The following is a 23,648-nucleotide window of genomic DNA, read 5'->3' as shown; positions in this document are numbered from 1 at the left end:
GAGCAGCAGAAACGCTCCCTGGTGATCGTGATGCTGCTGTGCTGACCTGAGTGGTCAGGTGACCCCCAGCGTTCTCTGTCTCCGGGGACACTGAGCCCGCTCCTCTAGTGGAAAAAGGTCATTTTATTGACTCTATTAAAGCTCCTCTCAGCAGCCAGGATGAAATACGCAACGTTCTCATCTCACCAACTCGAGCCCGGGCTGCAAAACACGCTCTCCTCTGCAGGCGTGACGGAAATGTAAAACGAGCTTCACTGGATTAAGCTCAGTTTTATTTTCATTTGATATTCATACGAAGTAATGAATTCATTACTCAAAAAACCTGCAAATTAAGAGATGATGGAGATACTCATTAGTCAGAGTCCTGATATAACAATGGCGTCTCTCTTTGTATTCTGGAGGGTCTTCCTCTGTGTGTGATCTCTAAGAACGCTGTTCCCTCAGCGACTTACACTTCACCTTCCTGCACAACTTAAGCAGATAAGCGGCAGTTGTAGCCGGGGCGCCGACTCAGAGCCGACAGACAGTGGATCAGGGCACAAAAGCAGAATGCCGGATTTTGCGGAGTGACACGGGTCTGACCTGGATCCCGGCAGGAATGTCATAGACGATGCGGATGGTCTTGGAGTCTGGGTAGCCGGGCAGGCAGTGAGGGATGACGTGGTACTCCATCTTCCCAGGAGGCTGCGTGCCTGTTTTCTCCCCATAGATGGTTTTGCATGTCGGACACTGAAGACTGCCGTCCTGGTTTGAAGACGAAATGATAATGGCATGACGTCATTAACATGATAAGATAATTAGGAAATGTATTTCTTATTATTTATTGCTTTAAAGGGTCAGTTCCCCCAAATGACACGATTTCTCTTCTCTGGTGTTTTCCCACAGAGAAAAACCTCAAATTAAACTCAGTGTGTGTTAACTGTCCGGCACCAAACTGCAGACAGACAATGTTAACAACATGTTGACGAACTGAGTGAAATATTAAACACATCAAATTCATAACGTGATAATATGTGAGTGCTCACCCAAAATGGTAAAATCAGTTAATACTGCTTTAAACACTGAACAGCAACATGTCCCTCCAGAAACACTGTCCTCACTAGTTTCTCCTGAAAAAGTAGTTCCACAGAAAAATGCTGAATCATGCAGAGTAATGGGGGTACGCTTCATTTACAAATGTACCACGAGATGTTTCAAAACCTGAACAGATAAAACTAAAACGATCCAGATATCAGCAGAAATAAGTGAGGAAATGTGATTTTTGACATTTGTGTGATCTGGCCTTTTCACAGTAATCAATATACTGATTTAATTAGACCAACTATTGCTGCTCGTTAAATCTCATGTGTCTCTTCCTCATCAGCCAGAAGAACGTTCGTATTTCCTGCATCTAAACTGACTGAAGGGAGCAGAGTTCATGATTTTACAAACATCGCTCTGTCAAGACCGATACGACAGATCTGATAAGACAATATCAGATCCCCATCTGTGCACAACAACGCTGAAGCCTGATCGTGTGCCAGCGCCGTGCAGCCCAGCCAAGCCGTAAAACATCGTGAGTTTATCATTTGAGCCGAGAGTGACATCATAACAACGTCTGGCTCACGAGCTTTTACCCACCTTATTGCCATTGTTGTACATGGCCACCAGGCACAGCAGATGGTACATGTGCCCACACTTGCCAAGTTTGCCCACCAGCTCTGGCTTGATGCCTTTGTGCTGCAGGATGCCTTCATAGCCTGATGACATGACCAGCCTCTCCATGCAGATGGTACAGTCCTGGAATAGCCAACCGAAATACTTCATGGGCCGTTCTGCATGACTGCGTATTTCTGAGACTTTCACACGTCGTTAGGACATCAAACGGTGACGGAGTGCATCTCTTTGTGGGCACAAAACTTTTACATCCTGTAGCTTTTTCTTACCTCGTCTGGCACCACTTTAATCTTCTCTGTGTATCTTCGCACCACATCCTCTGGGTTTTTCCCTTGTCACAGGAAACAAATCACAAGAGGGATGAGATGACCATCAAAGTGGAGCAAAACTCGCCACTTACTTACACCCACACACCACAATAAGTATGAAAAAGGGCAAGACGGACCACTGGATGGCATTTGCTTGTCATCTGAACACAAGAGAATAACAGCTAGATCTTGACGGATGACTAACTTTCATCGGCCGCTCCGGCCCGGGCGTGACTGCAGCCTCGCTTCTCTCTGCTGAAGGAGTGTGAGCGTGCATGTGGATGGAGTATGCATGTCTGTGATGTTGAGGAGGAGGTCACCTTCAAACGGGCACATAACAACCAGCCATCCCCACATTCTCTGATAATCCCCGTGTGCAACCAGGCTAGCATGGCTGACAGCACACCCACAGCTTACACCCCTAATACGCTTACAGGCAACCTCTTTTCCCCCCGAGCCTTTGTTTGTTCATTTGAGGGACAGCCAGTGAACAGAGGGGGGGTAGAGCAGTGGAAAGAGACACACTGAGCAACAAAAAAAATGTTAAGGCATAAGAGGAGTGGAGGAGGCAGAGAGCTATGAAGAGGCAGAGGAAAGGAGGAGAAAGAAAGACTCAGTTATGCATTTTACACTATTACTATTTGATGGCTTCATTAGTCGGATCAAAAGCCTCTCTGACCTTTTCCTGAGCAGAAAGCAGAGCAGGATAAGCCCAAATCTCCCTGCGTGAGAAAAACCACACCTCCGTTCCCTCCACGGCCCTCCAGTATCTCTGAGTTCACACTGACTGCACGCGGCACATACAGGTGGCACACCTGGCTGCTGCTCCTCAAACCACAGCGTCACACGGCTCAAGGCTCCATCGTTTGCTAAGACTTTCCTGGAGAGAACTTTGTAATTTGGCATTAATTAAGGGGAAAGATAGATGCAAAGTTCTTGTTTTTAGGCATGCTAGCAACATGTCATGGCTGTAAAGTCTGCTTTATTCTATTACAGTATGCTGAACGGTGTAAGTGCCTGCAGACAGGCTCGAGGTTACGCTACTAATTAATTGGAATTGCAAGTGTACCAACTGAGCACTGTCTCCATTTTCCCTATAATTAATACCAAATTACACACTATAATCCATCGCAGGAACCTTCCTATAAATTCCTTCCTAGTAAATTATAGGAAACTATGGGACCTGTAAAATGAAGTGGTGCTGCATCATTTCCACACCAGTGAGTAATGGAGAGCAGTGAGGGGTTGAAGCCGACGGTCACGCTGCAGGGATGGAAATCCAACAGCCTCGCTGATCAATTAGGACAAAAACTCCTTCGGGAGGCCGGCGGTTTCCACGGCTTCCATCGAGCAGCACTTATTCAAGCCCGAAGCTCTCCGACTGTAAACCAGATCCCCTCTCAGCCTACCTCAGTGCCACAGTCCCCTGTTAATTACTTTGCTTACGAGTGTCAACGTGCATGTCGTGTAACATCTATAAAGCTGTTACAGTAACGCTCTCGCTGCATTCGCTCATAAATGTGAACGAGCGGCCGTTTTATGAAACGTACAGGGATGTTTTCCTGACCAATCATCAACGACCTTGGGTGTGGTTAGATTTACTGTTACACCCTTATGGAGCCTGAATGGGAAGCATTTAAGCAGCAGCGATGGTCCCTTGATCACAACAAAACACAGCTTTGGTTTTGTTTGCACACTGAACAACAGACTTCCAGACGGCTGCAACGGAAACAGCCTGCAAAGCTTGGCAGCACAGAGAGAGTCTGCCGCCTGTCAGTGGTTGGTCTGTTCCTTCGTTTCATTTCATTTCCTCCTCTCCTTGACTCCTTGCATCTCACCTCTCCTCAGGTGCTTTTTCTTGGTTTTGCGGCGCATGCCGTTGATCCCTGGCACGGGCTTCATGTCGCTCTTGTTGATGGGTGGCGGGTGCAGGATGGGTTTGGGGGCACGAGTCAGGCAAACCGGCAGACCTGCAGCGCACATCAGGATACCCGTCATACCTGATGCATATGTACAGCATGCACACACACATACACACAAAAACAGAAGAGTGGAGAAAGCACTGATTGAGAATGTCTTTCAAGATCATCGAGAGCAGACGTTAAAAAAAAAAGGACTCTTCAGCTGTTTACTGAGCGGGTGAGTTTAATGCCGTCTAACCTGCTAGTGCTGGGTGCACTGGTCCAGATCCAGTCAGGTTCTTAACTGGGAGAGCAGGAACCCTAAGAGAGGAAAGAAGAAAAAGACTTTCTTAAGTGTTTAAAGTACCTCATAGCTACATTCATTCATTCATTCATTCATTCATTCATTCATTCATTCATTCATTCAGGGTCGTACTTCCACATCCAGGTCTGCAGAAAACGCTGATTATTTAGAAACACTCATGTCCTCTGTGCAGTCAGGGCTGCTTCACATCCTGCCTGTCCATCCTTCACTTTAGAAAACCAAATCTATAACTTTCACAAGCTTCAAACGGCCCGTGACCTCTAAAATGGACAGTAAACTGTCCTGATGGTGCAGCACTGCTTATTATGCCACAGTTGAGAAAACTGAGAACAGCAGCTCATTCTGCTCTGCACACAATAAAAACACTCAAGTTAAAATGTCACATGTGCTCCACTACAGAGACAGAGACAACTGCAATGGGATGAGACAGCTTGACTCATGTACAAAGCACTGCAGCAGAGCCTGATTCAGGATGACATTTGGAGAGGCTGGAGTTCATGGCAAACACAGATGACAAAGACAGTTGACTTGCGCACTCTTCAAGATCTGTGGAGCAGAGCGGACAAAAGCACTCGGGGCATTAATATGAGCATACAAGTCAGTGAGTTTCTTTTCAGAGGGCCGGAGCCTCGACTCAGGCAGCGTCCCGCAGCAGGGGCCACAGAACAGCAGAGCTCCCTTTCCTCTGGTTAAACGCAGGTCTGAGCGTGACGAGCGACAACAATCAATGTCAGTTAAATGATGGGTTCATTAAAGCTGCAACTGCAATCAATATTTTTAAATCACATTACAATTCAGCAAAGAGGAAACAAGGAAATTCACACCACATGTGATTTGCATGTGAAGCAGAACATCACATCATGTCTCAGCTTCGGGATAGAGGGCCCCGCTCACACCTGGTCCTTCCATGCACCTCGAGCACGCAGACTGAGGCTGATACGGGTGGAATCTGTTTTGCAGACAAAGTTAGCGACCAGCTGGTGAACACAGTGGTGAGTTTAGCAAGCAGTTATTTATCTCAGCAGCTGGTGGAGACCAAAGCAGAGCTTGAATGTGCGGAAACCTGCATGTTTACATTTCCTGTACGGAGCTGCTTTACGGCGTATTAGCACCACCTACAGTCAATCTGTGGCTCTGCAGGCTATTAGGTCCTTGTTTCTTGCCTAAGACTGATGTAAAACCATTAAATCTAGGTGCAAAATTAGCCTTAATTAACATTTTAAGATCATAATGTATCAAAAAAAAAAAAAAACACTTGCTAACGAGCTGCATGCTCAAGCTTCTTATTAGTTATAGAGGTGACATCCATGTGTGTGTTTTGAGTACTTTGCAGGGTTTTTACAGGGATTTTGTCAGCAGAATAAAATCATAGCCACACATGGTCACTATTCCAATTTTTTTTTATCAGAATGTAGATTAATCATCTTGTAAATCTGCTCCGTTTATTCTTACCTTCTCTTCACACATCTGCCGTCCTGTCGCATGCACTCGGCAGTCCAGTCATGTCAGGCACTCGCTTGTGTACAATGTGCATCCTTATGTGTGTGCATAAGAAACAACAACACAACCAGTAGTCAAATCTATAATTTATAATGTCTGTGCCATCCAGGAGGCGCCCTGAAGCAGAGACTCCATAATCTAAAGCACGGAGGACACCTGCGGTCGTATTTACTAAAACTGGAACAAAAGCCATCAGCTCTCCTCGATAAAAGATCCAGATGAAAGTGATATGAAATGAGTCACTTAGTCATCTCAGTTCACCCCCCCCCCCAGCACACACACACACACACACACACACACACACACACACACACACACACACACACACGGCTGCACATATACTTTTGTATCTTTCTGCTCTTTGACCATGAAGCGACTGCGCTCTTTGGCCCTGCAGCTCCCGGCGCTTCACAAATCCGCATCAAGAGACCGCTTTGATATTAGTGAGAGCCTGTGTTCCTGTGCCAGGGGAAGCCCTTCAATAAGCTGAGTGCAATAAGAAAAAAGGACACGAGGCCTGCCGAGGCTGATGTGTCCTATCGCATCTGTGGTAGGGACTCAGACACACTGTGTCTCACACCAGCGGACCAGAGACCAGGATCAGCTGACTCCTGTAGTGTGCAAGACTGATGTGAGTCCAAATAAATGAAAGCACGGTGATGTGCAGCTGTGAGAGACAGAACGTCGAATTCAGGGGTGTGAAACCATGACAGGTTTGACTTTGGCTGCAGGATTTAGCTTCAAGCAAAGACTACAGCCACTGATTTCACACTTCCAACCGCAGTGAGAGGAATTAATGGGTGAGCTCGCTGCTGCAGTCGCCGCTTGTAACAAAACTACCCAGTCGATACTTCGCTGCACCCAGCCGCCCGCTGCTTCGTGAAGGTACTGGTTAGAGCCAGAGGATGGCAGCTTATTGAAGGCAGTGTTTGTGATCAGTGCTGTGGGCAACACGGAAGGTGGAGGAAGTGACACCTTCGGAGGAATCTGACACCCATCCATGATAAAAACAAATGAGGTGGTGCACAGAGGGAGTGTTCCTCCTTCATTCCAACACGCTCTCAGGCCTAAATCTAATCAAAACACCCCGTGAACAAGATGCATCCCTTTATGAGTGCATGTATAATTTAGCTTGTTCACAGAGAGTGTTGTGATCAAACAAATAATTTTCATTAGCAGAAGAAACGGGACGGCGCGCCACGAGAGCCCTCAACACCATCTCATTGTGAGCGCCGCCATCTGCACAAACTCCTATAAGCATGCAGTGCAGAGGGTCTGTCAAGGATCCATAACATGACATTAATTAGGAATGCTTTTCATCTTTACGGCTTTCCAATCCCAGCAAAGACCTCACTATCAGCCGGAGAGCATGTTGCATAATAAATATGCAAAGTTAGATGAAACAGCTGCACGCTGTGTGGCTCCACAACCAAAATAACAAGCAGCAGCAGCTCCTGACGATCATTATCTGCTAGACGGAAAGAAACAAGCTAACACACTTATCTCCTCTGCACTTCTGGTTTATTTTTACAAAACAGATAGATCCACATCTTGCGAGTCATTTCCCATTGTGCTGCACCTCATTATTTCTGCAAAGCTTGTGTCTCCATGCACTGCAGATATGGCTCTTGCACAAGGCTGCACCCTTAACCAGCCAGTCAACCTGTGGCCTGTGTGCAGCTGCCACCTCCCATCTCACTCTGCTAAGCTCTTTTCTCTTGACTTGTTTTTTTTAGAACTGTGCACCTCTGGAGGCACTGACCCCGTCCGTCCTGGCTGCACCTTGAGCGCTGGGGTTTAAGACACATGCCACCTCCTCACACTCTGCTGACAATCCCTAATGCTGGATGACTTCCAGGGTTTAAGTCCCGCCTCTCTCGTCTAAAAACGCCATCATCACGGTTCTATAGGAGTGCATAAACATCCATTGTCATTACTGAGCTCTACTTTCTATGCTAAAAAAAATCAATGCAGAGTATCCAATGATCCTGAACAATAGGCGGCATTGGCTCGTGCTCAGATCTTAAGAGCAATTATACCTCATCATCAGTGTAAACAAGAGCGGACCTCTGGCCTTTCCACCACAACGCCGCTGCTCCAGCACTCAGTTTTGACGAGGCACGTTCAGCCAACCGGACTGCACTTCATCACCTCTGCATTTTTCTCGCCCTGCCAACTCTAATTTTCCTCTTCCTCCTGACCCGTGGTCACGTCTTCGCTCCTGTCTGTCCATGTTCACTGCAGGAAAAACCTTCAGTCAAACCGTTGATGGAGGACGGCGGTATATCCTTCAAAAATACTGCTGAGGAATTTCCTCCAGCAGCACTTTTCACGTCGAATGCTGTGATTTCTGACCTGAAACCGATGCAATTAAGTGATAAATCCAGTCTGGACGTACCTAACCCATTAACGGCACATTCATTACGACCCCTGGCAGGTCAGTGCGCGGGGGTCGCTGTCCTTCTTCCGTCTCCCGCTCAGTGCCATCCCTCCCTTTCTGAGGAAATCTCCAGCCTGCCTTGAGGACTTTTATCAGACTGAGAGCGATTAGATTCCCCAAATAGAGAGACCACATTAGGCCTAGTTAGGAAAGTGCTGACGGAGGACTAATATCTCCTCATCTGTTTATTATGCACCATAAAGACAGTGAGGGGGGGGGCTGGAGGGAGAGAACTCCAGGAGTGCTTAATTGCATATTGATGTGGGTAGTGGGAGGCAGAGGCAAGCCCTTCCCCCTGCTCCACTGAGGGGAGGGGGTTACAACGTGGCTCATGTACTTAACAATGCACCTGAAATGCCCTGAGAATTAGCAATAATGACACCCAGAATTTCCAAATTGCATCAGTTCGGTCCAGATGAGCTCTCATGATTTATTCATTAATTTCAATATTAATTTGGAGAGCGGCAGAGCGGAGCGGTGCAGCGGCCCACTGAGGGATAATGATCTCTGCACTCGACACACGGCCCCCCAGTCAAAGCTCAGCTCTTAACGCAGGGACAGCGGAGCTTGCAGACACAGCCGACAGCGGCGCTCACATGCAAACACACACTTATTCCTTTCGCCTGAAGACGGCTGGATGTCTCGTCTTTCACCTGTCTGCATGCGTTTAGGCTCAGCAGAGAAAACAACACACACAGTAATCCAGTCTGAAGACCTGCAGCGCAGATCTCACATCAGTTAAACACCACAGCGCACGAACAACGTGCACAAGAGGAAGTGGTTTGACTGACAAAAAAGACCTGAGAAAAATCCCCAGAGGTCTAAAAAATTCTCTCTCAGTTCACTCCAACGCATAATAAGACTATCTTCATCGTTTCAACAGATGATCTAATATCATCACTTCTCATCCTTCCATGAAGACAGATAAGAAATAAGAAATGTCATATTGAGAGACTGTGGTTCACATTTCATTTCATTTTACCAAAATCAATCACAGGGTGAGTGAACACTATGTGACCTGGTAACACTTCGCTTTGACCTCCTCTGTTCAACATTTGTTCATAACACACTGCGATGCAGCTGTAAGCAGATGTGTGTTTACTGTAACTCCTCCTGTGGGCTCCCATGAGTGGAGGCTGCTGTATGAACAGATCACAGTGATAACACAGTGAAACACTGCTGAAATCTTCTGACAACTGCAGTGAGCCATAAAACTTCTGTTCAATGTTTCTATAGTGCTCAGAAAATGCTAATTAAGGGGTTAAAGTGTTACACAAAACATCAGTTCACCTTTTTACTTGCCCCTTTCATACCTGATCATGATCCTCTCACCTGTGACCAATCAGCCTGTTTACCTGTGGAATGTTCAAACAGGTGTTTTTGGAGCGTTCCACATCTTTCAGTCTGTGAAACGTGTTGCTGCATCAGATTCACGATAAGCTTTCACATAACCTTTTCCTGTTTCTGTCACATGACACAGGTTAAATAGCTTTTCCGCTCAGTAATTCCAAAAAATCTGTGGCAGCCTGAATGTGTTGTTTACATTTTCACTAACCCACTTCAGAGCAGGTGAGCGCGTGAAGCAGGTGGTGATGTAGAAGGCTGTGTCGAACCAGGACTGAGACAAACTGACGTGTCCACACATACCAGCAGATGGTGCCACTTCTAACATTTGTGCACGTATGACAGATGCATGAAGCGGCACAACCCCCCCCCCCATTTACAGCAAACCCCCACTGGCCTCTTGAGACAATCACAGGATCAATACCTGAACTGCAGACTTCATCATCACTGACACACGGCTCGTAAAAACACGTGCTGTGCTGTGTTAGCTTACACAAAGATGAAATCAATCATATGCACGACAGGTTTTTTTTTTTTTCTAATTAACTGCCTATGAGTTTAGCAGAAACAGCCTTATAATCAGAGTCTGGGTGTTTGCGTTTGTGAAGCAGCGACAGAAACTCATGTAAATAAGCCGCAGCGTGCCAAACACCTTCCTTGTACCCAACAGCAGTTATATTAGGGTGTGGGTGTGAGAAAAACAGATCTGATGTTTTACATTCTGTGTGGGCTCCTCTGTTATCTGTTTGTAGCACGCTTGTGGGAATTTACGAGGGAGTTCACATTTCACATGGTGTGTGTGTGCGAGCTCTCATGTCCTGCTGTGTGCATGTTAACCACACTCATCCTGTATGTTGAGCCACTCGCCTGGGAACCGACGCACTCTGCCTCCCTCCCTGTCTCTTCCTCTCTCTCGCTGGCGCTCTCTCTGCCGCCGCAGACACCCTTTGAGCTGAGAGGTGACAAAGTCACATTTCATCCACGGCTCCACGCGCACCTGAGCTTTCACCGAACACAAAGGAGACGTCCCTGAGTGGGTCATCCTAAGCTGGTTTTCTCTGTCACATACACCTCTGCACAGAGACGCATCCTCTCCCACCTGCTCGCTGGATGAAACAAGGTCACGGCCTGCTATGATGAACAAAAACCCATACGTTTCCTTTCAGTGACACAGAATTAGGCCACAGAAAGTGAAAGTGTGTGTGCTGGGTGAAGGACGGTGTTATTCAAACATGCAGTAAGTGTGTCTCTCCCCATGAGCGGCGAGAACAAAATGGAATCAAATTAGATCAGGAGAGGGTTTATTTTAGAAAAAGAAAGCAGGATGGGGGACTGAAGTATCGGTTACAACGCTAGACACACTTCTTTTCCTCTGCTCCTTTCGCTGAATCGCTCAGAGGTCAGAGCGCTCTGCTGAAGCTCCCATTTTTCCTTGATCCATTATTCATTCTTCCCCAGTGGAGCTCTGCCTCCATGGAAAATAGGTTTCCACAGCTACACCAGAGCCCGCTTCACACGTCAGGCAGCAGTTACAAACACACACACAGATCCAGACACTCCACATACGACATCCCGTGACACAACAATCGCAGCGTAGTGTGGTGGTAACAAATTAGTTCAAAGCAGAAGCAACAGAACGATCGGTCAGCTGCACTATTTCACGCCTATTGGGGCAGACGTAAGCTCGTTATGGAGCCTTAACCGTGGCAAACACACTCAGAAGAGGAGAATCAGCTGGACTTCTTTTTCTGCTGATCCATTGATCAGAACGTCACTGAGAGTAGAGAGGGAGAGAGGAAATGACAGAGTATAATACAGCAGACACATGCAGGCTGAAGCTTTGCGGAGCAGACAAGCAGAAACAGAGATTGTCTCTTTGCTTTTTATATCCTCCCATTGCCTCAGCTGAACTGTAAATTCACCCAAATCCCAGCATTACGCCGGCGCTGTAACAAGTGACAAGCTACTGCAGACTCCAGAAAATCCAAATGAGAAAATAAGGGGAGAGCATGATTGTGTCTGCAAACATCATTACCCTGGTGGGATGGCTCCTCTGGCAGAGCCCACGGAAATGCGCTGGGTGCCCGGCCGGTTCAGGTTGTTCTGTCCGTTGATGGTGAGAGCGTGGTGGCCATGGGCGGATGAAAGAGATGGCATCACGGGGGAACAGGGGAAGTTGGCAGTGGACAGTGGCAACTGCACCTGTTCAGCTTTGGCTTGCCCACCTCCCACACTTATGTTATTGTTGTTGGTGCCGGAGGAGGCGGATGTCGGAGACCAGAGGGAGGTTCCAGCGAAGGTGTTGCTCTGCCGCACCACAGTGAGGGTCCCCGGAGCACCCGGGTTGCCCGCCGTCCCTCCGTAGAGCTTACGCCGCTGAGAGGCCAGAATAGCATTGGAGGCGGCTCTCGTGCTGTTGACCAGGATGCACTGCTGGCAGGAGCAGGGCTGGCCGGAGCTGGCTCCCACGGGCCAGGACTGCGACTTGGGGATGGAGCCCATGATGAGCGGGTAGGCCAGGTCCATGCGCCTCCGCAGGCGTCGCTTGCGCTGGCTCTGCTTGTTGGTCTGAGACATGCTGTTGAAGTCGATGAGGTAGCAGAAGCCCAGAGAGGTCAGGTCCAGCCAGGGGTGCTGCTTCTCGTAGGCGTTCTGGATGGTCACGCAGATCTCCATGTCATACGGCGTCCACGAGCCGTTGTCGTTCTCCCACTCCCACACCACGCCTTTCCCCGGGGCCGACGACGGCTCGTAGAAGTTCCTCTGCACTGGTCTCATGGTGCCTAAAAGCAAAGGACAGACAGAGGAAACGTGAGTAACATCACTCCGGTTCAGCATGAATAGAACTAAATCCACCTGTGTGCCTCACGGTGGCTTCTCACTTCCATTAATGAGTGGAAATCATTTGTTATGTTCAGCTACAGTGCATGTCCGAGTGAGCAGGAGATTCAAAGGAGTGAAGAGAGGACTGAGAAAAAGAAGACTGATGATAGATGTCCAGAAGAAGAGACTGAAGCCAAATGTCTGCACGCAGATCGTCTATGTTCGGCATGTCTGACACCTCCGCTGGACATTAAGTCCATTAAGAGCTTCTCCTTCTGAAAGCTGCGTAAAGGTTTCGGTTATTAGTGGTGGACTCCAGCAACTTAGCATGCATTTAAATTAAAGAAGGACTAGCTCTTCTCTAGCTCCTAAAACTCCTACACTTCCCATAATGCACGTGGATAGCTTTTACTCAACCCCTCCAGTCAGTAGGACAGGATGTCTGTTAAACCCTGAGATGACCCTGATGACGTCGTTATCAGGGTTAATTATTCACACTTAGGAAAGCTCCTCCAGAGCCGCCTTTTATTTATCTTAACTAACTGTTTTGTTCACAGGCGGAAAATCAGATGAATCTAATTCAATGAGCAAAAACACCAGATTTTTTTCTGTGTACACCTTCACAAATTTCTTTCTTGCTTTTCAGCATTTCATGACACCGAAACTGTCAACTTGTGCTGAGCACTTGTTATCATATTTGACAATTAATTAAACCAATGAATAACTGTGTACATGATCACCAGGAGAGAGCTGGACAGATGGACGCTGACATCAGCCTGAGGAAAGTTTTTATGTCGCCTCAGTTTCAAGCTCATCAAGTCAGCTAACAAGTGCTGAGACGACACTGACAGGAGACCAGGTGTGACGCTTCAGTACCTGGCTGAGGTCACAAACTGAGTGACGCACACGCTGATGAAGCTGCACGCATGGCCTTTCATTCCCACAATCCCCTCCTCTCATTCTGCACTCCACCCTTCTGTACGGCAACAGGAGGCCGGTGGCTTTGTGCCTCTGTCCCTCCGCTGATGGCCACTCTGCTTCCACCTCCATTATAACACAATTACTGTAGTCACATGGGAAATCAGGACACCTTAGCCTATCCGTCTCCTCGCTGCACGTCAGCACAGGAATGCAGGCGCTCCGGCGGAGACCATCACCCCCTCCTTCCCCCACCTAATTTAACGGGTAAATGCACACTCCCCTGCCAGGGAGCACCAGGGGTGATAATGCAGGGATGGGAGTGTGTGCGGAGGATGAATGAGCAGAGGGGTTGGTGGGCAGCGGTAACCCCTCATCCGGCAGCGTGGCGGTGGCTCCGGAGACTCAAACGCATCAGCAGAATCAGCAAGTCTGACCTTGAGTCTCTGCTGCAGACTGCTGCTAAAGGACTCGGCTTGACGGCTAATTTCATTTGGAGCAGCTGAGAAACACACACACACACACACACACACACACACACACACACACACACACACACACACACACTCACAGATGACTGCTCGGTGAGCCAGCTGCCTGTGTCTCTCACGTCTTCAGTCAGTCAGCCGTGCATGACTCTCTCTGCCAGTTGCATCCCTGCCTGCTCACAGCTTGCCTGATTTCTTGCATTTTCTCTGAAGGTAATAACGAAAACAATAATGGATTTCAAAATAAGACGCCCATTGATTTCCTCTAAGTCCGTAATTTTCCCTGGACTTTCGGGAATGCGTCAGGCTCAACGCCTCGAGCACAGCTGCTCGCTCCTGGCCCTCAATCAATAGTGGCACCGCTCTGCACAGTCTTGCTCGGTGGTTAAGTTTAACGCAAGTTTCATAAATATTTGAACAAGTGCAGATGTTTTATTACCGGGCATCAATTTAAACATCTCAACTTTGGTGAGGAGAGATGAGCGGCATGAGCCCATCAGCAGAGGTAACTGTTGATGAGAGCTCTGACGGAGCCTGATCATCTGCTCGGTGATGTGGTGCTGCTCAGCATCCGCAGGCCCGCCCTCAGTTTGTGACTCCTGTATTAAAGTTAACATTCCCGTCACAGAGCGGAGCATCGGACCTTCTGAAAAATAAATACCAAGCGATCTTTGAGAAACGGTGGTTTAACAAGACTTAGTGCTGCTCTGAAGGTGTTTCCACAGTCCTCAAACACCTGTCTGACCATGTGGACGACAAAATACATCTGCTGCACCATAAAAAAAGACTCAAGTTTTTCAAAGATCAATGAAAGTTTATTTTTCAGATGCTTCTCTGTAATGAAATGGCGGTACAGCCCAGGCTCAGGCTGCGGCTGCCAGCTACAACAAATAACCTCCAATAAAATCACAGATGACCATTTTTATTTTTATGTTTGTGCACAGATTAAATATGTGAGCTTTTCTAAAGCGCTAGCTGTTCCTACTTGGTTCCAGTCTTCAGGCTAAGCTAAGCTAACCATCTCCGAACAAAACGCCAAACTGGTCCTTTAGAGCTGAACCGAGGAGTCAACCTGTTCATCCTCCAACTGTGCTGGATGTTTATGATGCAGTTTGTCCAATAACTGCACTTTGTTTTCACCTTGATGAAAACCTGTATGATCGTCTGGCTTCCTGTTGCATCTCAGCACTTAACTTTATAAGTACATCACGGAAATGACGAAACTATAAAAATAAGATCCAACTTCTAACAAAGCAGAATTATCTTCTAAATATTTGCATTCTTGTGCGGGGACGGTCCGGGACCTTGAGAGGACGCAGCAGAGGCCACAACAACAGTCCGGAGGCCTCATGTTTATTCACAGCGCAGCCTGAAACTCTGCAAACTGCCTCCTTTTCTGCTGTGATTTACTGCTGAATACCTGCCAGGCCCGGGCTGTTGATGCTCCCTCTGTGACCCTCTGCTCTTCCTCACAGGAAACCAAGCGAGAGTGGCGGCTTCCCGTCAGACCGTGCCTGCCTTTTGCAGCCATCTTTCCTGCCCTCCCCTCGCTTCCCTTGTCCTCGCTCCCATGATGTCCTCCAGCTGTCCTCCTCGTCCAACACTGGCGTGGCTCCCCTCGGGTGAGCTTTAGCTGTGTGATGTATTGCCACATCAGGCCTCGCCGTGGGACTCTAACTCCACTGTCACGCATGGCCAGGTGGGTTCAGGGTGAGCTTGGCTGCCCTCTCTCATCTTAGCTGGAGGGAAGGCTTCCTGCAGTCTGAGGCCATGCCAGTCTCTCATCCTTGATCGCTTTGTTTTTGGTGTCTGAATCACATCCTTGATGCCCTCAGAGGCCTGGGAACGACGGCACATTGGAAAACTGATGCTTTGTAGTTTTTTGGATGCTTAATGCAATTAAAGCACATGTATTTTTTTTAAACAGTGTGGCCTGAAAATGTGATTTAGCTTCAACTGCGGACTCCTTTAATAAGTCAAAAATGATGGTTTTTGTAACGCACAAGCATGATTATTATTACCATCACCATCGCCTGTATGATGCATGTAAATACTACGAACTTCTCCACTGTGGAGTGAGGAGTAGAGCCTAATCTGTCACTGAGGTTATTGATGTGTGCGTCCCTCTCACACCTCCGTGGCCACACAGGAAAGTGCGATGAAAACACTGTGAATGGAAACTGAAGGTGACCTGATGTTACCACAGGTGATGCCCACACAGCTGCTGCACAATGAGACTCAGGCTTTGTCACAGAAACGCTGGAGGAAGGTTTTGTTGTCATGGAAGCCGTCCCAGGGGCCGCGAGTAGTGAGAGGAGGATGGGGGGGTGGGGGTTGCCTGTATGTGAACGCTCCTACTACTCCTTTCCCTGAGCACTGGGCTCCTCCTCCACCCGCTCATCTCCTCTGCTGCTGACGCCAGCTTTCCCCTCGCTCTCCGCCGTCGCTCCTGGCTCCTCACCAACGCCGTCTCGCTGAGCCATTCTTCACATTTTCCACTCTGTCACTCACTGGACCTCATCCTGCTCTCACACAACGCTCAACTCTTGGACAGAGGGGAGAAATGCGTGTCATTGAATCAGAGCCCACATCACCTTGTAGTTAACGCTCCTCCTCTCGCTGCTGCTGCCGCCGTGGGAGACGAGAGGCGCCGGATCGGGCGCTATAATACATCCTTATAATTGACAAGCCTCATCAGTTTCCCCGAGGCTGCGTTGAGCCTATTAAAACATAGTGCTGCATTTTTCCTTTTAACTACAGAAGGAGAGAGGCCAGTAACAGGTCCAGCATCATACGGCTCGATGCTGTCTGAGAGGTATTTAAAGCTTGTTCATTTATGGTCTCTGCTGGAGGACAGGCAGAGAAAGACAACTCAAACATCTCACTCCTTTAATACTAACCCAGCTTCCATGTCTTGCATTACCATGAGAACAAAGTGCAGGATTGTCCATCGTTTCAAGATTTCAGACTGTTTTAATCTATCTATTATAAGTGCCCCGACTTCATGGAAGTGTAGTAATAAATCACTTCACTGTGGCGACGTTTGTGTGTTTGGTGCTTTTCTTTTGTTTGCTCGCAATTAGTCAAACACAGATGACATGAAATCTGTTTCCAGGACAGCTGCAGTGCACATTGGCTGTGCAGCAGCAGTAAAATGTAGACTCTCCAGTAAATCTGGAGCGGCGGACGAGGTGAAACAACAGGCCTGTAAGGCGTCTTTCCAGGCTCACTAATTCGCAACAATTCTCACCAATCGCACGAGGAGAGATTCATCACAGCAGAGACAGAAACGTCAATTTCTGCCTGAGCTCCAGGCACCGAGACGCAGCCACAGCCCGTCCGGAGTGTGAAACGACAGCAGCGCTCCCCTTTCAGCGGCTTTGTGATCAGGCACAGCACACCGCAGCGATGCTCTCAGCCTTTGTTGTTTTAGTCTCCTTCAAAGTGCGTGAAGCAGAAAGGTCCTCCTTCTCCAAACGGCTGCTGAAAGTCACTCTGGGAAGCACAGACAATTACTAAAGGGTGCAACTAACATTATAGATCAAAATGTACTCATCAGGCTCTGTATATTCACACCCTCCAAAGGATGAATCCTAATGACTTTGACCCCCAGAAAGGAAACAGATCTATTCATGGCGCCCAGAGGATGAATCCTAACGAGATGATTTCATTTAGACGGGCATCCATTTTGTGATTCCCTGACTTCTGATCAACCACCACCATCAGGTCAAAATATTGACCTTGAGCTTGAGTGCTGATTAGCAAATGTTAGCATGCTAACATGCTAAATTAATGGTAAGCATGGGTAACACTATACTTGCATGCTAGCTATGCGACACTGAGCTTGTTAGCACGCTGACTTTAGCATTTAGCTAACAGCACTGTGCCTCAGTGCAGCCTCACAGAGCCTCTAACATGGCTGCAGACTCGCTCTCGTTCATTCACTTCAGCTTTTGCTGCAACGCAACGTGACGTCATCCTGCACACATGCACGCTCCCCGTAGATCACTTCGCACCGTGAACACTGTATTTCCACTGCTAACTTTGCAGCTGCCACAAAGAAAGACAGAATAGCTGTTGTGCAGTGATTTGACGATTAATACATCTTTTTGTGCATTAATCTGTAACTCAAACTGGATTCCTGATTAGATTTCATTGTCTCACTGGTGCCTTAAGCAGCCAGTCCCCACCAATGCAGCCCCCTCTGCGCTGTTTTAAGGAGGTCTGTCTTCAGCCTGAATCCCCACTCAGCCTTGTCAAAGAATTTCTTGTGTTATAAAGCCATCTTGGCTCAATCTCCTTCCCAACATCATCGTAAACACAGGCAGCGCCGCCCCTCTGTCAAAACATGATTTGGCACACAAGTTTCTCATTTTCCAGTCAGAGGAAGATGTTCTTCATTTAATTTAACAGTTAATCAGCTTTCGTTCAAAACAAAAAACCTACAGTGCAGCGTCAGTGCAGGCACAGGCCATGAATTATCATCATTCAGCCTTCATCACATCCCACCACATATGAATAGTGAACACATGATGAATATGCTAATAAATTCTACAGTATGGGGGAAATAAAATAATTGAAGCGCGTTTGATGTTTTCACATAAACCCCAGAGCACAGCTTGAAAAAAAAAAAAAAAAAGGACTTTCATCTCCCAAAAAGGCCTTCACAAACAATAAACCCAAGCTGGCTATTAGAGATGATGAAGAGACAGAGCGCTTCAAAATGCATCACAGACTGAGAGAAAACATCTGGCTCCAAACAGATCCGATGGCACAGTTTGCACAAATGATATCAAGTGAACTTTTCATTTAAACGCACGCACCAGCGAGGCTTTGGATGTGAAAACCCTGCTGCTTAAAAGGCCTTGTCATACCTGTACATCAAAGTCGGAGAGATCTGTGAGAGCATTATCTGCTCATTAACGAATACCCAGAGATCACAGACCATAATAATGAGGGTGACAGTCTGGCATTAAGCTGGTTTAACAGCATTATACGTTACAATATCGCAGCTCCCCTGCTCCTCTCACAAAATCACACATTAAAGCTCATTTTCTATACCGAGATGACACCTTCGTTTTCCCAGAATGCAGTTCTTTGTAATGAGTTACAGTAGTGAATAGCGACTTGGATTCCCTTAAGCGTCCTCTTTGTCGGAGAACGTGATGGATGAACAAAAGCGGGGGAGCTGGTGCTGGTTGGGAGGCTCTGATGGAGGACAGAGGACACAGGCGAGATGAAGGAAAAGAGAGAAAAGGGGAGGACAAAAGGAAGGAGGAGGAATGGCGACGGAGGGGTTCGAGGGACGTGAAGGGGCCAGACAAAAGAGACGAGGGAGAAAGAGAAGAAGAAATGCTGTGTGAGTAAGTAAGGAGGGAGCGGATACCAAAGGAGGCATGTGAGGAGTGGAGGTTTTCTGCCAAATAACAATAAAAAAAGAGGATGTCTCACTTCTGCTCGAGCTCAGAAAGTGAACACTGCAGTAAAACAGGCCCCACTAATACAGTTTTGCTGCCAGCAAGACAAAGTGGCGAAGAAAAGTGGCTTAACTCCCACCGCAACCGTCCTCATCCTCAGCCCCTTCACTCTCCAAACGCTCACACAGCCCGGCCCGGGGAGCCGGCCAGTTACCGCGCACTTGTGCAGAGTTTGCATTTACTGGGGTACCAAAAAAAAAAAAGGACAGAGTGGATGAAAAAATCTTGAGAAAATGAAGTTACAGTCCTGTCCACCTGCCAGCTCCTGCACTGCAGTGAGGCAGCAGACCCTGAAACAACCTTCTGACTCCGCGGATGTCGTGACCGTCCTCAGCTGAGCAGCTTCGGCTCTGCCAAGGAGGCTCTGACTCACTGTGTGTGTGTGTGTGTGTGCGACTGCCGGTTCACGTATCTGTGTGTGTGTGTGCATGAACACTGAAGAGGTGCCTGAACGCACCATGTGTGAATCTGTGCATTTCCCACTTTGCACCACTTCAGCCTCATCGCGTCCAGCAGGAACCTCGTTAGCGTGTCAGCGCCGCGCTGTCGCGTCACAAGGACGAGGGAGTGGGAGGCACAGCTCCAGGTTATAACACACACACACACACACACACACACACACACACACACACACACACACACACACAAACCTGCAGCTTGGCTACAGATGACAGCACTGCCGGTGAGCAGTTCAGGGTTACAGTTAAACAGGTTTCTCGTTAGCAGAGTCGCTTTCGCACGTGGAAAACAAAATCCTGCTCACTTTTCTGGTGAAGACAGCAGATCTGGCTTCCCAAACTGAGAGCGGTGACAGCTTATTCTGTCGATGCAGCCTCCGACAACGTTTCAGTGTTTCCTTCTGAGGTGTGACATTTGCTAATTTTCTGGGATTTCTGCCTGCTTATCCCCCCGTGCACTCCAGAGGCTTTTTATTTCATCACAACATTTCCTCCCGTCCCTGACAGCTGCCAGCTGATGACTGCTTATTTCTGGGTGCCACAGAGCTTTTTTCATTCTGGCATCAGTCGCAACTCGAACGCAGCGCTGCCAACTGATACTGCACAACATATTAAAAAAGCAAACGGCGAAAAGTATTTCTCTAATGTGAAAATTCAAGAATCAGATGCCTGTGACGTGATTCGCATCTGCAACGTGAATCAAGGCTTCTATCAAACATCCAATACTAATAATGCAGAAATCATGCATATTTCGGGGGCAGTAAACCTGACTTAGCAGAGACTTTAACATTCATTCTGCTTGTGCACATTATCATAAAGACTGAACCTGAGCTGTGACTCCTGCTGCTGTTCCTCAAACTCTATACACATTGGAAGAGTAAAAGATCAAATGTGATTAGAGGTAACGTCTGAATTTGGACTATTTTCACTTTTTTTTTTTCTATTTCAGTTTCACTTTTAGGTTTAGTTATGACCCTTCAGAGCAGGAGATGATTGATAATTAAAGCCTAAAAAGTCATTTTACAGCACAGGAATTCTGCATCTGCCGGTGTATTCAGCTCTGACACATTTCTGAAGGTTCGGGGTTGTCACGTCATGATCTTATCTGATCTTGTTATGAATATATTTGCCATATTGTTACTGACATCAGCATCAGAAAGTTTCCAACACAGATATGAACAGACTGTACGGTGACATTAATGTGATATCAATATTAATGTGGTGAAGTTTGTGACATCACTTAGGCCTACAGCCGACCTTGCACCGCTCCTCCCTGCATATAATACACACACCCACACACACACACACACACACTCACACACACACACACAGGTGCAAACCCACAGCCTGACATGGTGCAGTATTCATCTGTGACAACTCCATATTTCACGTCAGCCGTCGCAGCAGCACGACAGACTGTACATCAGTGAAACCATTCTGCCTGCTCAGCGGAAAGCTGACGGATGGCTGTCCCACGTCGGCGGAGACTCGGAGGCACGCAGCCCTCCGTCAGATGACCTCTCCGGCACTGTACATGCAACGCTAACTCCTCCACGACTGGATCGGGAATCCATCACCGTGTGTGAGGTGCGCTGTGTAAACGCCGCACCGTCACTGAACGCAGTCTGAACTGAGCAAACAACGGGGTCAAAGAACGAGGAGGAAGCTTTCCGCATGATCACCACCTCATCTCGCTCTGTGGTGAGTGTTTCAGACGTCATACAGTTCTGACTCACTTCCATAAAACCTGGAGGCGGTTGTGTGGATATTATAGGCGACAAAAGATATGTGGATCTTAAAGAATCTTCTGAAAACGGTCATTAAAGGCTGCAGTGTACAGAATATCCAGAAATATACAAACAACAGGGGCTCACTTGAGTAAAAGCACGAGTCAAAGCGCAGAAGAAGAATCCTGCACTGAATGAATGTTATTAAAGTATAATCAGGAAAATTACATATTAGTATTACAACTAAAAGTACTCTATGCAGAAAAACGTCTGCTGTGACTGTTCTACTATTAAATATCATGAAGTCATGACTCCAGCGTTCATGTACAAGCAGGAGTTTACTGATGGAGTCGGTTGAGCTGGAGTTCATTTTGAATTATCTGCAACTAATCTGTCGATTATTTTCCTGATTAATCGATTAGGTGTTTGATCTATAAAATGTTCGGTTTGTAGCCCAAAGTGACGCCTTCACTGCTGCAGGAAAAATGACTTCATGATTATCAAAAAATTACTAAAACGATTTTTTTTACTTCCCTCTGAGTTGCAGAAGAAAGTGACACGAAAAGAAAAGATTCAAGTCAAGTACAAGTACCTCAAACTTCAGTAAATGCACTTTTTTATGTTTCCCCGCTGACAAACAAGAATACCAGTTTCTAACCAATGACATCATCCCATCAAAGCCGTTCACGGGAAGCACCGAGAGGGAAAAAACTGCTGCGAATATCACACTTGACAAATAAAAGGAGTCTGACTCATTGAGATGAACAGCGTGCAGTAAATGAGTTTGCTGAGACAAGCTTTTATAACCCACTTCATGGCTGTCAGACACAGTCAGGTCTTATCAGAGGAAACGTCTGGCCACATTACAGCAAATTGTCCCCGCGCCAGACTACACCGGTCAGCTTCCATCAGCAGTAAAGCAGAGCTGGTGTGAGAGAGGTCAGAGGGCGCCCGCCCACCCAGCGGGGACACGAAGGTCTCTTCCATATATTGATTCACCAAACACAACGTCGGCCTGACTATCATCTGCTTTTTGGAGTTTTACTATCAGGCCTGCAGCTTTTCCCTGCTGGATCACAAGTGTAATCACATCTCCTCTGTGTTCACACCACAAAATTAATGGAGAGATATTCATTTTTTTTACTATTAATAGCTCGTCTTAATAGCTCAATTATTTTTACTGCTGCATTTCTGTGATGTACGCTTCCTAAATTTGACTATTAAGTCTATAACGAGGAGCGGAGCATATCCAGGGCACCCGCTCGCGCTCGCTGAGGCTAAGTGTCAGGGCCTGGAATAAAATCAGGGTCACGTCCTGGTTGGGAAGTTGCTGCTGGTCCGCTAAAAGCTTTTATCGAGCTTAAAAGCCTGAACATGAGTCCGATGGGCTTTATCAAATCCTGCAGAGGTGTAAACGGTGGTAGATTGACTTTGAGGGTCAAAGCCTGCAGAGAAACTCATTTCACAAATCCACTTTTCAGAAGTCATCAGCTCTGTTGCAGCAGAAAGGAGGAACAGAAAGCTGCTGAATGTGAGTGATGCTGTGATGGGAAAGACCTCCTGCTTCTCATGTATCGTAATGAAAGGTTGCTTACAGTGCAGCAGATGACTTCATGCTCTGTGAACTCTAATAGCTGCGAGAAACATACATAATTTACACGGAACTATAATGAATAAATCATTTATGGTTTGATGAGAGGCTTAATTACTCTTGAACAGATGAGGGTCAACTTTGAAGTTCAAGTCCTGTTGCACTCGCATGGAGGGAGATCACTGAGCTAACAGTGATGCACCACCCAAAACACACAGCCTCTCCCTGAGGCGGTGCATTTAGCCGTGTTTTGGTGAAACGATCGCAGTTTGGAACGTATTGATCACAGATGTGGGGAGCGGAGAAGTGCATTACGCTGCAGTGCTACTTTAAAGCTGGTCATTAGTGGAATCCCCCCGTTAAATTCAGGCTCACCACAGGATGAAACTACAAACACCCACCTGTCCGACCCACCGGAGGTGACGCTAAAGCTTGTGAAGTCCCCCTTCAGCTTACTGTCTCACAGCCTCGCTGTGCAGGACGATATTGGCACAGTTTGACTCTGAAGGGCAGTTTTCACGTTCGGCTGCTGAAGGAGGAAAGTTTCTCAGTGCTCAATCTGAAGGTGTGGCATCAAGGCTGGAGGCCGGCGCTGGTCGAATGTGCAGCTTCACACGAAGTCCCAGCAGAGTCTTTTATGTAAACATGTTTTCAGACCCCCGAGCCTTTAAATCCCTCTCTGTTTATCACTG

The 23,648-nt window shown here is 47.4% G+C and overlaps 1 protein-coding gene across 3 annotated transcripts in view; it reads right to left on the bottom strand.

Annotated features, from left to right (window-relative positions):
* The window catches only part of dtx1 (deltex 1, E3 ubiquitin ligase), a 40,039-nt gene that overhangs the window by 5,394 nt on the left and 10,997 nt on the right, over positions 1-23,648 (bottom strand). For 2 of the 3 annotated variants that reach the window (XM_076730495.1, XM_076730496.1), the window contains 6 exons: positions 11,510-12,257; positions 4,125-4,186; positions 3,803-3,964; positions 1,926-1,987; positions 1,621-1,779; positions 583-744 (listed from right to left, as the gene is read on the bottom strand). In XM_076730495.1, coding sequence (XP_076586610.1) covers positions 583-744; positions 1,621-1,779; positions 1,926-1,987; positions 3,803-3,964; positions 4,125-4,186; positions 11,510-12,257 — 1,355 coding nt within the window. The remainder of the gene's footprint in view (positions 1-582; positions 745-1,620; positions 1,780-1,925; positions 1,988-3,802; positions 3,965-4,124; positions 4,187-11,509; positions 12,258-23,648) is intronic. The other variant, XM_076730497.1, reaches the window with a different exon arrangement.

Source organism: Chaetodon auriga, chromosome 5, assembly GCF_051107435.1.
Source record: "Chaetodon auriga isolate fChaAug3 chromosome 5, fChaAug3.hap1, whole genome shotgun sequence".
Taxonomy (NCBI): Eukaryota; Metazoa; Chordata; class Actinopteri; order Chaetodontiformes; family Chaetodontidae; genus Chaetodon; species Chaetodon auriga.
This window is presented reverse-complemented; position numbering and strand designations above follow the sequence as displayed.